The 15,332-nt window shown below is 37.9% G+C and overlaps 1 protein-coding gene across 1 annotated transcript in view; it reads right to left on the bottom strand.

Annotated features, from left to right (window-relative positions):
* Positions 1 to 601: 601 nt before the first annotated feature.
* Positions 602 to 15,332, bottom strand: part of ST7 (suppression of tumorigenicity 7) — a 57,500-nt gene continuing 42,769 nt past the window's right edge. The window contains exons 11-14 of the mRNA XM_015813554.2: positions 13,587 to 13,737; positions 3,857 to 3,949; positions 2,452 to 2,591; positions 602 to 901 (exon numbers count right to left, since the gene is read on the bottom strand). Of these exons, the coding sequence (XP_015669040.1) occupies positions 806 to 901; positions 2,452 to 2,591; positions 3,857 to 3,949; positions 13,587 to 13,737 (480 nt within the window). The 3' untranslated portion in view covers positions 602 to 805. The remainder of the gene's footprint in view (positions 902 to 2,451; positions 2,592 to 3,856; positions 3,950 to 13,586; positions 13,738 to 15,332) is intronic.

Genomic DNA, 15,332 nt, shown 5'->3' with positions numbered 1-15,332 from the left:
GGCACGTCTTGTGTATATACAGTGTTGTGAGCATCCTTTAACTTTTTTTAATCGTTAGAATTAAAAATGTAATCCTATTAAAATGGAAATAATCGCTGCCACTACTAAAATCAAAAGTGTAATCCTATTAAAATGGAAATAATCTCTGAAACGTCTATTGGTTTTGCTGCCACTACTAAACCCTTTCCTGGTTTGGAAATGGCCTTTTATCTCCTCTTTTATATATTTAACAAAACATGACTCAGAAATAAGAAGCTGCAGAACACCATAGTCCCTTTGTACTGTTTAAACAAGGAAATTGGTTAAGATTAGTTTATAAACCAATTCCCTTAGCATCACCACATATTTACAGGCTGTCAATTCTTGCCTTCCCTGGAACTAAATATTTAGCACTCTCCCTCTGACAGAGGTCTTCCTAAACTCCCAGCTCTCCTTAGTTACATCCTTTCACCTCACCCTCTAAATCTGTCCTTAGTTTCCTCACTCTTCTGGAATATAACCTGGGAGGAGGTGCTTTGTATTCCCCTACTTAATCAATCATGACACTCAATTCCTCATGGAAGCTGGAAGAGAATTAAAACAAGATCAAACGGTTGCCATACACAAAAGTTTATTTTTTTAGTTTTTGTTTTTTGGAAGCAAAATAGAATCAAACATCAATGTATTTTGTACAACAAAAATTATGGTAACAGACAATTTATGAGGAGCTTAACGTGGGCTCTCTTTTAAAAAAGAAATCATGCTTTCTGGTAGTCAACAGGAAGTTGGCACAGAAAATATGGCAGTCATTGAGAACTGTTTTCCTTTAGATCCTTGTTAGCTGATGCCAGAGACTGGAGGGCAGGATGCTTTCCACTTTTTCCATCACAAAGTTCAAGGGAGCAAAGAGAGTACTAAGAAACTGCAAGAAAATTATGGTTATGAGTTATGATTATCTGATCTGTACCACTCAACCTAGCTTGGAATAACACATTTTCATTTGAAATAATTTTAATATATTTAGTAGATACATTTGAATCAATATATTAATATAAAGTTTATTTAATCTGCAGAACGAAACTTTGTCCTGTTGACATTTCTATTGATAGCATGCTACAAAGGAAATCATTTATAGTTCAGATATATTTTGATGTATGATTTAAGCCCTCTTCCTCAACTCACTGAGGATCTCTTTTCTATTATGACTAGGTTTTCCAGTACTCTTTGTTGGCCTTCTCCGATGACTGTTTTAATCATGGGGCTCTTGCTTAATTATACCATTAAATTTTCTCCCAATGTTCCTATCCTCATTAAACAGATCATCCTCATCTCAATCATGGTCTGTTTTTTCCAAGAATTTTGTTCTGGTTTTCACCTCGTGAACCTATTGGCCTCTCATCTCTCTTATGGTGCCCTTCAGTCAACTTTCAGAATTCTTAACTCTGGAATTTCCTTACTTCTAAAGGGCACGAGGATAGGAAAGGCTGGTGTCCAAAGGCAGTGACAGCATTTTTACAATATAAAGAATAGTTTCATAGGGATTCTCAAGGCTATAACAACAACAACTTTGTCACTTTGAATGTACACCAATCGGCATACATCAAAATGAAATTTTGGGGATAAGCCAGCCAGAAATAGAACAAATAAAAAAAACAGTCTTTAGTCAGATCATAAGAGCAATATACTGATAGGGCTGCAGTAGGATATAAAAGTATATCAGCCTTCCCCCTCCTTTTTTTAACTGATCATTTATCACTAAAAAGGGAATGAAAGAGTAGCAAGAGCAGGACAAAATATATACTCCTGGAATTCCCTTGCTTAGGTGGTAAGTCTGGATTTGTTTATCTCCATTGAAACTGGCTATTCAGCAACAGTAACTTAGTTTGCATTTTATCTGACTTCTATTTCGTTACTGTGTTGTAGCATTTCATCTCCTGATTCTATTATATATGATCTCATATATGTTCACAGATGGTTTTTTTTCTTTTTTTAATTGTAAGCTGCCCAGACTTGTTAAGGAGTTTGGTCTCAATATCAAAATTAAATGCAAGAAATAAAAATCTAACATTAACTATTGACATGATGCTGGTTGTAAACATTAATAATATTTTATGTGTTCTCAACTATTCTGCCCATATGTGAATATAACAATTTAAGTGCTCCTATCATAACACATTTAAAAAGTGGCATGTTTCTTTGAATTAACCATATATTTTACTCATTTCATTTGAAATGATATGTTCTCATATTGGAAGAGCCCTGGCAACAGATTAGTAAATCACATTCCTCCAACTCATTTCTAAAATACAGTGACAAATAATGATTTGTAAAGGATAGTTGCCATATGGCAAAAAAACAACAGCAACTGTTGTGCTTGCTGATTAAAAAAACCTGTTATCCCATTTCATTCATTTACTCACCCCTCCCCTTAAACCATCCCAAAATAAGCAAACAAGAAAACATGCTACTCACTGCTTTTGCAAAAACTCCCATTAGTTCTGGGAACTGATGTGTCAGAAGAGCCAACATAGCTGTGAAAGAACATAGTCCAGCAGTGAACAGAATAAAGAATGGAAGCTCTTTCTTGGGGTAAACAGAGACTTCATGAAATGCTGCCAAGACGTTAATAAAGAAAAAAAATACAAGTAAAACACCGTTTTAAACAAAGTTACAGATTTTCAACCAATCTGGTTAAATTTCCTAAAATTATTTTTATTATAAATCTCCATGATTCCTGCAATTAATTTTATACTGTACTTGGTTTTATGCTGTTAATAATTAAATAACTTTTTTTATTAAACTAACAAATGCATTAACAGAGTTAATAAAATAATACAACACCTAAGTATGAAAAGTAGAAGGGGCCTTAGACTTAATCTCAAGAACAAAATAACAACTGATCAAATTATTCAGTTATCCTTATCTCTTTTTAAAAAAATATCAATTAAATTGTTATCAGACTATACTTAATCCAGTTTTTGCTAATTATTAATTTGTATGTTTTATTAATATTTATATAATACCAAGTTTGATATGTGTATCCTTTCACCAATGTTATTTTTGCTTGTTTAACAAAACAATACATGTACACATACTTCATTGAATTTCTGTTCAGTGAAGATAATTTCAAGCTGGGATCTCTTTCTTTTGTTACATTGAGTATTCTTGATGAAAGGCTTGCAAGCCAAATCATGAACACATCAAAATAAATTCAGTTGCCTCCTTCACAATATGCACAATCACAGCTTTTTAATGAAAGAAGTAATTGGGGATCTTCAAAGTCTTAGGTATAGCACAAACTGAATTAGCTTCAGGAACCAACATTTTTCTTTCCCAATCCCAGTAAAAACAGTTGTATCAGATTTTAATTCCAGGTTAGCAAAGGAATTAACTGTTAAATGTAGTGAGTTTATTTTACAACTTTCAATCTGAGAGTAGTGTACTGACAAAAATGTAATAATGGGCTTGTAATCCAACTCAAACCTGGTTGCTACATCTCATGCAGTGACAGACCTCTGTGCAAAACCAAATATGGATAAGCCTTTTATTCCATTCTGAGAATAATTGGATAAACTTGTCTATGGCGATTCTCAGTCCTCCAGGTCATGGTTGTCTCAAAGGTGCTTTTTCAAGAGGCAACTAGACTTTCTTCTTTTACTTTGAAGATGTTTCACTTCTCATCCAAGAAGGTTCTTGGATGAGAAGCGAAACATCTTCAAAGAAAAACAAGAAAGTCTAGTTGCCTCTTGAAAAAGCACCTTTGAGACAACTGGATAAAGTTATACAGCAGAAACGTTCCTTGCTTATGAGCCAATTGATAGACAAATTGTTTAATCTTGCTTACTTAAAGATAAAACCAGAAAAGATTCAAACTTACATGGAAGAAGTTCTCTATCTGCTGTTTCGGTACAAATGGGATAAGGATAAAAAAGGTGCCCTTTTTCCAAAGGATAAGGGATCATTCTGAAAGCTAAAGAAAAAGAAAACAAGTTTTGAAGACTGCAGAGTAACTTTCTACAATTTAATGGATTCTAGATGTGTGGCCTTTCAATTCCCATAATCCCTATTCAGTATGACTAACGATAGGTCTGTGCTTGATTGAAATTACGGGTGTTAAGTCCACTATATCTTTTAGTTAGGTAGAGTTCAATGCAGTGAAATCCAGTGAACTTTTGAACTTCTCTTTGAAGTTGCATATAGCCCACCTTGTTCTGAACTGTTAATATAGTTTCCATTTGTTTATCCATAATGTGCCACAAAGCATATTCCTATACAAATAAATTGAATCAATATATGGTATGTTTAAGAATTTGATTTTCCTGCCTTTAGAAGGAAATAACATCTATAAATAATATGGCAAAGGAGGATCATCAAAATATCTTAAACATGTCTATTGAAAAGTAAATCTCATTAATTACAATGGATTTAACATATATACCCTCTAGTCTTTTAGTGGTGGTAGGGTTGTTTGGATTCTAAGAAGATTTTGTGGATGTTCTCACAAAATTATTGACAGGAGTTGTGTCTCTCTTTTATAAAACAGTTACCAAAGTTAGCATATCCAGTTATAAAACACCTTTCTCAGAAGCCAAAGTAGTTAAAAGCAAAAAATCATTTATTTAACAGGACAGAAATGTGAACTGAGCTCCAAAACATATGCATCCATATAACACCTACAGTATATACTTGCATCAAAAAGAAATGATACAGTGTAATCCACTATCTCATCTACACCCTTCAAACACTTAACTTTTTTCTAGATGTATATCAAAATGAATGAGCTGTACCCAGCAGTCTTATTTCTTGGGTGTGAGTTCCAAGGAATTCTAGAGATAAAGCTTTATTCTGCAGTACAGGAGCTTTCTCTTTAAAAACAACAAACACATTAACTTTAAATTGGAAAACTGGAAAGTGCAAGAAATTGAAAGCTACTAGAAACAGATGCGTGCAGACAAGAGTGGAAGCCATAAGTACTACAGGAAAATATGTTGTAAATAATATGTAACCATAGATAATTGCTATTATACATCTTCCAGTATAATATGCCTATTAGATACAAAACATTAGAGCAATATTGCAATTGTATTAGGGCTGTGGAGTGCTTCTGGTATAGAACAGAACAGAACAGAATAGATCTGGAAGGGACCTTGGAGGTCTTCTCTAGTCCAGCCCCCTGCTCAAGCAGGAGAACCTATACCATTTCAGATAAGTGACTGTCTAGCCTCTTCAATAAAACCTCCAGCCCACAATTTCTGAAGGCAAGCTGTTCACTGGTTAATTGTCCTCACTGTTAGGAAGTTTCTCCTTAATTCCAGGTTGCTTCTCTCTTTGGTTAGTTTCCAACAATTGTTTCTTGCCCTGTCCTCTGGTGTTTTGGAGAATAACGTGACCCCCTCTTCTTTGTGGCAGCCCCTCAAATACTGAATACTGCTATCATGCCACCCCTATTTCTTCTTTTCTTTAGCCAAAACCAAGTCCTGCAGCCGTTCTTCATATGTTTTAGTCTCCAGACCTTTGATCATCTTAGTTGCTCTTCTCTGAACTTTTTCCAAAGTCTCAACATCTTTTTTGTGATAAGGTGACCAAAATTGGCTGCAGTATTCCAGGTGTGGTCTTACTAGGGTTTTATAAAGCGGTAATAATACTTCACGTGATCTTGATTCTATGTCTCTGTTTATACAATCCAGGATTGTATTAGCTTTTTTGGCTGCTGCTGCAAACTACTGGCTCATAGTCAAGTGATCATCCACAAGAAATACAAGGTCCCTCTCACAGTTACTGCTTTTGAGCCAGGTCTTGCCTAATCTGTACTTATACCTTTGATTTTTCCTGCCTAAATGTAAAACTTTGCTTGTCTCCTCATTAAAATTAATTTGGTTGGCCCATTGTTCCAGTTTGTCAAGATCATTTTGGATCCTGAGCTTGTATTCTGGGGTGTTGGCTATTCCTGCCAGTTTAGTGTCATTTGCAAATTTGATGAGTTCCCTTTCTATTCCCTCATCTAAGTCATTTATGAAGATATGGAAGAGTACTGGGCTTAAGATGGAGCTTTGTGGTATCCCACTGCTTCTCTCCGTGTGGATGTAGTACAGTGGAGGACTACTCGTTGAGTACAGTTTGTCAGCCAGCTATAAATCCATCTCGTGGTGATGTTGTCAATTCCACATTTTTCTAGTTTACCAAGAAGTAGGTTGTGGTCTACTTTGTCAAATGCCTTACTGAAATCTAAGTATACTATGTTTACAGCATTTTACTGGTCTACTAGTTCAGTCACTTCATCAGAGAATGAAATAAGATTGATTGGGCATGATCTGTTTTTAACAAACACATGCTGGCTACTAGCTATAACTTGGCTTCTAGTTATCTTTTCCAGGATCTTTCCAGGTATTGATGTCAGACTGATTGGTCTGTAGTTTCCTCAGTGGTTTTTTCCCCCTTTCTTGAAGATGGGAACCACATCACCCCTTTTCCAATCTTCAGGTACTTCCCTGGTGTTCCAGGATTTTTGAAAGATATGGTACAATGGTTCAGAGATAACATCTGCCAGCTCCTTCAGAACTCTGGGGTGTAATCTGTCAGGTCTCAGTGATTTATATTAGTCAAGGTCAGAGAGGTGTTCTCTTACCATTTTCTTGCTTATTTTAATTTTTATTTCTAGTTTGTCTTTTACAGTAGTTTTTTGGTATGTTGGGCTATAATTTCTTTTTGTGTGAAGACTGATGCAAAGAATGATTTAAGCAGATCTGCTTTCTCCCTATTCCTTGTTACTTCCTTGCCATCTTTAGTGGACCTACTGTTTCCTTGACTTTTTTCTTGTTATTAATGTGTTGAAACTTTTTTTAATTGTGCTTGACTTCTGTTGCAAGTTTTTGTTCATTCTGAGCCTTTACTTTCCTGACTTCATCTTTCCCTGTTCTGGCTGTCTGCTGATAATCAGCCTTAGTTAGGTGTCCCTCTTTCCATTTTTTGTACTTGTCCTTTTTGTCTTTCAGTTTGTCAGAGAGATCTTTGTGGAACCATGCTGGTTTCTTCTTGAATTTCTTTTTCAGTGGTATTATGCTGGTCTGGGCTTTTATGATCACATTTTTCAGAGTTTCCCATGCTTCTTGAGTTGTTTTCCCCTTTAGGATTTTCATCCATGGAATCTTTCCTAGGTTCTCTCTGAGATTGTTAAAATCAGCTCTTTTAAAATTTAAGAAACTGGTTGGATTATTTTCTATTGCTTGTTTGCATTTTATTGAATTCTAATATGATGTGGTCACTTTCACCCAAGGTTCCAGCAACTTCAACTCCTTCTATCACTTCTTCTCTATTAGTAAGAATTAGGTCCAGTATAGGTTTACGTCTACTTCCCTCCTCTACCTTTTTGATGACAAAGCTGTTGGCTATGTTGGTTAGGAATCTGTTTGACATCCCACTCGCTGCAGAGTTTGTCTCCCAGTTGATATCTGGGTAGTTGAAGTCTCCCAATAGTACTGTGGTATCTTTCTACATACATTTGTTAACTGGTTGGCAAAGAGTTCATCTATTTCTTCTGATTGGTTGGGTGGCCTGTAATATACACTTATGGCAATGTCACTTTTTTCCTTTTATATTGACCCATATACATTCTGGAAGGGTTTTATCTTTGATCATGTGCATTTCTGTAGATATGTACAGTGAGGGAAAAATTATTTGATCCTCTGCTGATTTTGTACATTTGGCCACTGACAAAGAAATGATCACTCTATAATTTTAAAGGTAGGTTTATTTTAACAGTGAGAGACAGAATAACAACAAAAAAATCCAGAAAAACACATTTCAAAAAAAGTTATAAATTGATTTTAATGAGTGAAATAAGTATTTGACCTCTTTGCAAAACATAACTTAGTGCTTGGTGGCAAAAACCTTGTTGGCAGTCACATCTCTCAGGAGTGGAATAAAATCCCACTCCTCTTTGCAGATCCTTTCCAAGTCATTAAGGTTTCGAGGCTGACGTTTGGCAGCTCCACAGATTTTCTATGGGATTAAGGTCTGTAGACTGGTTAGGCCACTCCAGGACCTTAATGTGCTTCTTCTTGAGCCACTCCTTTGTTGCCTTGGCCATGTGTTTTGGGTCACTGTCATGCTGGAATACCCATCCACGACCCATTTTCAATGCCCTGGATGAGGGAAGGTTCTCACCCAAGATTTGATAGTACATGACCCCGTCCATCGTCCCTTTGATGCGGTGAAGTTGTCCTGTCCCCTTAGCAGAAAAACACCCCCAAAGCATAATGTTTCCACCTCCATGTTTGACAGTGGAGATGGTGTACTAGGGGTCATAGGCAGCATTCCTCCTCCTCCAAACACGGCGAGTTGAGTTGATGCCAAAAAGCTCGATTTTGATCTCATCTGACCACAACACTTTCACCCAGTTCTCCTCTGAATCATTCAGATGTTCACTGGCAAATTTCAGATGGGCCTGTACATGTGCTTTCTTGAGCAGGGGGATCTTGCGGACACTGCAGGATTTCAGTCCTTCACGGTGTAATATGTTACCAACTGTTTTCTTGGTGACTATGGTCCCAGCTGCCTTGAGATCATTGACAAGATCCTCCCGTGTAGTTCTGGGCTGATTCCTCACTGTTCTTATGATCATTGAAACTCTACGAGGTGAGATCTTGCATGGAATCCAGCTTGAGGGAGATTGACAGTTATTTTGTGTTTCTTAATTTGCAAATAATCGCACCAACTGTTGTCACCTTCTCACCAAACTGCTTGGCGATAGTCTTGTAGCCCATTCCAGCCTTATGTATGTCTACAATCTTGTCCCTAACATCCTTGGTCAGCCCTTTGATCTTGGCATGGTGGAGGAATCTGATTGATTGCTTCTGTGGACAGGTGTCTTTTATACAGGTAACAGGCTGAGATTAGGAGCACTCCCTTTAAGAGAGTGCTCCTAATCTCAGCCCGTTACCTGTATAAAAGACATCTGGGAGCCAGAAATCTTGCTGATTGATAGGGGATCAAATACTTATTTCACTCATTAAAATGCAAATCAATTTATAACTTTTTTGAAATGCATTTTTCTGGATTTGTTTTGTTGTTTTTCTGTCTCTCACTGTTAAAATAAACCTACCATTAAAATTATAGATTGATCATTTCTTTTGTCAGTGGGCAAACATACAAAATCAGCACGGGATCAAATATTTTTTCCCTCACTGTAGTGTTCTCTTACATATAGTGCAACTCCACTTCCTCTTTTGATCTGTTTCTGTTGAACAATTTGTATCCTCCATTCGTACATTCCAGTCATAGGTTTCATTCCACCAGGTTTCTGTAATGGCAACTATGTCATACCTATCCTCGTGTGCTATTGCTTTTAGTGCACCCTGTTTGTTCCCCATGCTTTGAGTGCTTTTTTATAAGCATTTAAGACTTTTAAGCCTGTTCGTGGATATGTTTTCTGCATCTCCTAATTGTCTGAGTTTTTCTTTTTTTCTCATCACTCCCTACCTCATTGATCTGTTTTCTTGGGATTTATGATTGGTTTTGTGTTCTAGAAATTCTAAAGATTAGTCACCCTTCCCCATCAATTTTAGTTTAAAGCCCTTCTGATGAGTTGGGCCAGTCTTTTTCAGAATACATTTTCCCTGTTTTTTGAGGTGCAGCCCATCCCTTGCAAGAGTCCTTCACGTAGGTAATGCAGTCCATGGTCCAGGAAACCAACGTTTTTTGGGTGACACCAACCCTTTAGCCAGCAGTTTATTTCTATAATTCTTTTTTCCATCAATGGGTGTTGACCTTTTGTTGGGAGTACTGATGAGAACACTACTTATGCTCCTAGCTCCTTAACCTATTGCCTAGTTCAGGGGTAGGCAACCTCGGCTCTTTTATGACTCATGGACTTCAACTCCCAGAATTCCTGAGTCAGCTATGCTGACTCAGGAATTCTGGGAGTTGAAGTCCATGAGTCATAAAAGAGCCGAGGTTGCCTACCCCTGGCCTAGTTGCTTATAATCTCTCAATATTGTACTCAAATTCTTTGTTGTGTCATTCACAGTCCCAATGTGAAGGAGGAGGAAAGGGTAGTAATCTGTGGGCCTAATTATTTTGGTTAAGTTCTCAGCCACATCTTTGATTTTTGCTCCAGGGAGACAACATACTTCCCTAGATTTTATTTCTGGTCTGCAGATGGCTGGTTCTGTATCTTTGAGAATAGAATCTCCTATCACCATCACTCCTTTTTTGGGGTTGCAGTCTGGGTGCTTTTCTATTTATGTCAGATGTGTTTGTTGATGTGACTTTTTAGGGATATTTGGTGATGTTTCTTTTCTAGGTGTCTGCATGTTTTCTTTGAGGGGGAGGTTGTGGGTCTGCGTATTTTCATCTAGGGGGAGAAATTGATTGCTCAGTTTTAATGGGGCTCCTTCTGGTTGGATTAGATTGGGCAGTAGGGGTTTGTTAGATGTATGCCGCTTCTTTCTTTGATTATTGTGTTTCCTTCTATGTGTAACATACATCCATTTCTCTTCCTTCAAAGGTTTATCAGCAGGGTCAAATACTCTGGGAGTTATTTGTTCATTATTTGGTTTGATTTGGAAATAGCTTTCTTGCATAGGTTAGAGTTTGGCTAGAGTTGCGTCTAGATTCCTTACTTTTTCCTCTAGTAGTCCACATAGTTTACATTTTATACATGTATAATTTGGGTGTTCTTTGGGCATAAGTACATACATGGAACATGTATTGCATACCACAATAGTATCAGTTACCTATTCCATGAGTTTGTTGTTTGAAAATCCCTCTTTTTTGATTGGTGGATGTGCTTTGCTTTTAACCATGTTTCTACCTTCTCTGTTCTAGGTAATTATGCCTATTTTTTTCCATCCCTTTTTCTGCCTTTTTTGTGCTTGTTTTTCTACCTTATTTATTTAACTTGCTTACTATTATGTTAGTTTTATTTATCTTTTTCCTCCTTATATTTTTTTAAAGTTTTTGAATTCCAATTTCTCCCTACCTTATTATTTAAGATTTGCCTTGTTAAGATTTGCCTCTTTATTAATCTTATTCTTCCTTGATTTCTAATGTTCCACTCTTGTCCTTATTATTTGCCTATTTATTTATCTTTTATTTTCTGGCCTGTATTTATTTTTATTCTCTATCAGGGTCTTCCCTCCCTTCCTATTGGGACCTCAAGCTTAAATGTTGCCTTCACTTCCATCGTTTGCTGCTCCAGCCTCTTATCGTTTTTCTTTGCCAGCTCTGTTCTGTCTTTCTGTGCTCAAGTCTTTTCAGCCTCGTCTCTGCTCTGGTCAGCTCTCTCAGCCTGCCACTCAGCTTTACAGATCTGTTGTGCTGCCCGTCTCTGCTGCTGCTATCTCCTCTCCACCAATTCTACTGCTGTGTTTCTCCCCTCCACTGATTCTGCCACCACCAATTTCTCTCAGCCTTTGTTGGATAGGTTGCTCCAGGCCCTCTGTCCTCCTCCAGACAGGCTGCTGGAAAGGTCTGCCCGGCTAGCAGGAGGTGGGGGGACTGCTGATCTCACTGGAGAGGGAATGTTGATCAAGTCCCCCACAAGTCCTCCACTGGGGCAGGTCACTGACCACAGTAGGCTCTCCTCTCCTCTCTGCAGCTGGCTCTCTTCCCTGTTCTGCTATCTCACCAGCCCACCTTTTTGTTTTCTGCCAGTCATTGTGCTCCCCTCAGTCAGGTCTCCTCTCTGCCCCACAGCTGACTCTCCTCTCAGTTCTGCAGCTGGCCCCAATCACTCACCAGCTTGCCTCTTTGTTCTCCACTGGTTCATTTTGCTGCCTGCAGTCATTTCGCCTCTCTGCTCAATGGGCCTCTGGTTTCTTAGGTAGGCCTCTTGAGTGCAGCTGGGCTTCTCTCAGCAGGCAAGTTTGCTGCAGGCCACTTCCTTTGTTGGTGTTTTCCACCTAATTTCTCCAATCTTTCCTCTCCTTTTCCCTTCTCCAGTCTTTTTTTCTCTTTCTATGACTTATTTTTCCCTCTCCACCTCTCCTCCTACCATTTTGTCTTAGTTTAATAGCAACTTTCTCCCCGTGATGTAACCATGCTTTCTCTGTTGCCGCCATCTTGAACATTCAAGATTTTATTCAAGGTTTTATTCAAGATTTTATTCAAAATTCAAGGTTTAATCCCTCCCAATCCTAGAAAAACCATAGCAAATTTAAAGTAATTTCAGAGAGGTGCTACTTTTGCATTGCTGTGTATTTTGAATAACCATTTAGAAACAGGAATGCTATGAAAGTGTGCATTCCACGATCTGCTCTACAGGCTTGGTGAACTCTGGAAGTCTTTCATCCAAGTACTATCCAAGCATGATGCTGTTTACTTGAAGTTCAAAGCTTTAAACTTAAAGCTCAAAGTTGGTCAAATGCTGCTACTAACTGAGCAGCTCCAATCAGCATTCTGGTGTCTGGCACCAAACTGCACCATTATATTTCTTAAGAGTGTTGACCATTTGTGGGTCTGCCATTATTCTGCAAAATAGGCATTTAGGCCGGAAATTTGCATCTGCCTTGATTTGGAGATCTGCTCCAATTTAATTTAGTAAACTTAAGGAAAATCTTCTAACTTACTAACAATATTCTTCTATTGTCCAAATGATATAAATCTTATATTATATACAGGTTGTCAACTTACAACCATTCATTTGGTCACCCAAGTTATGACTATACTGAAAAAGTGATTTATGACTAGCTCTTGCACTTATGACTGTCAGTGTCCCTGATGTCACGTGACCGTGATTGGGGCACTTTGGCAACCATTGTGCATTTATGACGATCACAGTGTTGCACAGTCATGTGATCACTATGTGTAACCTTCCCCAATGGCTTCTAACAAGTGAAATCAATGGGAAAACCAACAGGGAAGGCCACAAATTGCAGTCATGTGATTTCTCACTTAACAACTGCAGTTATTTGCTTAAGAACTTCATCAAAAAAGGTCATAAAATTGGGTGTGAACTTATGATGCTTCTCTCAGGCATACCTGTATATAAATTACCTATTACAGTTTCAACTAAAACATGCTTAGTCTGTCAATGCTGCTAACATCGGATGTTTTTGCTTTGACAACATATGGAGATGCAACCATTTTCCTTCTTATGTTTTACTCTTAGAATTAGAGTTAGAATTAGATAATACTGGGGGGGGAGGAGAAATGTGCATGGGAGTTTAGTTAGACATAACAATACTGTAATTAGTGTGAGAACCAAGGTTTTTGAAATAAGAGATGATAAGAATTGGCGGGTTGGAGAACTGGATGAAAAGTCTGCATTTCAAACTAATTGGAGAATGTGATTTATGACTGTAAATTAGCGGAGGAAATTGTGCTTTGAGACTATGTGCTCAGGGGAGGAAAATTCAGATTTTGGCTTTGGCTATGTAAGTGCTGATGCTATGCTTCTCGAATAATGATTCTTTAAGGTAAACAATGCCTCGGAGTTCTTTGAAGAGTTTCATCTGTCGGGAACCATGACACAGTCATTGTATGATTAAATAGTACTTTGAACTGAGCAGAAAAGGCTTTTATCTTAGGTGCTTCTTTGCAAAGAAAAATATCTAAAAGCATTTGGCATTCACTTCCTGCCACATGCTTTAAGAAAGTGAATTACTTACTGCCTTCCCACGTACAATGTAAGAGATTCAGAGCCCCCTCGACTCTTTTCCAGTGCTGAAGGTGAAAGAAAGCATAAGCAATCGCTTCACTGTCGCCTCGCTTTAAAATATGTTCAGGAGGTAATATTAAGCTTTTCATTTCTAGGAGATACTACAACAGAAAAACAGCAAGCATACAGTCATAACACAGGCACAAAAAGGAAAGATCATTATACTACAGCCCACCTGGCACTGCAACTTTCTCAAAAGCTGCAAAAGTTTTATTAAATCTATATTATCACCCATTGCTTTGATAATAAATTGCTTATGTATCATAAATACTAAAATATACCAGCAAATGGCAAGTGCCATGTTCTTCAGTTCTTTGCAGATAGCAGAAAATAATAAACATCTCTCTCCTTAAAAAGATACAAAAAAGGTTATTTTTTAAATCCATAGCATTATCAAAAAAACCTTTTGTACTGAGTGTATAAATTGAGTGTGTGAAATAAGTATATATAAGACATTGCAAGAACATACATTGGGTTAATAGTTTTCTACAGAATATAGGCCAGGGTAAAATTATGCATACAGCAGACCTGCCCCAATCTGATCCCTTAGGAAAGAAAGACCATCGACTCCATTTGGTTGAAGTGAAAGTTTCTTTTACTAAAAAGCTGCAGTAAAGTCAGACTAGGTCTGGGTTTCCTGCGCTCAAAAGATACAGAAAGGTTTCCCCTCATACCAGCCCTTCCCCCATGACCAGTCTGTCTTCAGCCAATTGAAACTTGCCGAAGTGTTTTGAGAATGCTGAGATGTTTTGAGGTAATCCACATTCTTTTTCATGGCACCTGGCCTTGGATGCTGGTACAAACTGATTCCGAGCTTCTCTGATCTTTATCACCTGTTATTCCCCCCTCCCTGTTTCCTATCACGTACACACACAGCTTTATTGTCTATCTATCCTCCTCCCATTTCTAGCCTTTGATGGCAGGATGCCAATGAGGCACCAAGCCGAGCCTGGCAGACCTGACATTCTGCCCCCCCTTGATAAAGATGTTAGTCCTAGAAAGGAATAAAAAAAGAGGGGAGGAACAGAAAAACAGAAAGTCTCTAATTAGCAGATAGTTCAATAAGGTTTATCTCAGTACTGTACATGGAATTTTTTAAGCAGTCTAGAGGCTTTAATATGTTGGGAATCAACCCATTCAGTCTCCGAGGGAGGGAAGTCTTTCCATGCTATTAAGTACTGGGTTTTCCTCGATGTATACGGGAATCCAAACTGTTCTTGACTTCAAAGTGTTGCTCTCCCTCAATCATAATTGGATAAGGGGGTGGTTGAGACTTAGTGTGTAGGGAAGACCTGATCTCTGGTTTCAAAAGATTGCAATGAAACACTGGGTGTACGATCTGAATTTTATTGGCAGCTCAAGTTCTATGGTCACTGGGTTAATAATGGTTTTTATGGGGAAAGGACCAATATATTTCAGCCCCAATTTTTTGGATGGTTGTCTAGATTTTAAGAATTTGGTAGATAGATAGGCCTTATCTCCCACTATAAAGTCCTTGACTTAATGACTTTTTATTGGCATATTTTTATATGCTTCCCTAGCTTCATCCAAAGTTTTTTTCACCACAAGCCAGGTATTCTGTAGTAGGGTGACTGACTCTTTTAGAGATGCAGTTGATGGGGGGGGTTGAGGCAACTCAGGGATAGATACAAAGTCCTGTCTTGTGGCCACTTTAATGAGTGAATCTGGTGCTGTG

This window comes from Protobothrops mucrosquamatus, unplaced genomic scaffold, assembly GCF_001527695.2.
Source record: "Protobothrops mucrosquamatus isolate PMUCROS unplaced genomic scaffold, P.Mucros_1.0 scaffold167, whole genome shotgun sequence".
Taxonomy (NCBI): Eukaryota; Metazoa; Chordata; class Lepidosauria; order Squamata; family Viperidae; genus Protobothrops; species Protobothrops mucrosquamatus.
The sequence above is the reverse complement of the archived record's forward strand: the minus strand, read 5'-3'. Positions and strand labels throughout refer to the sequence as shown.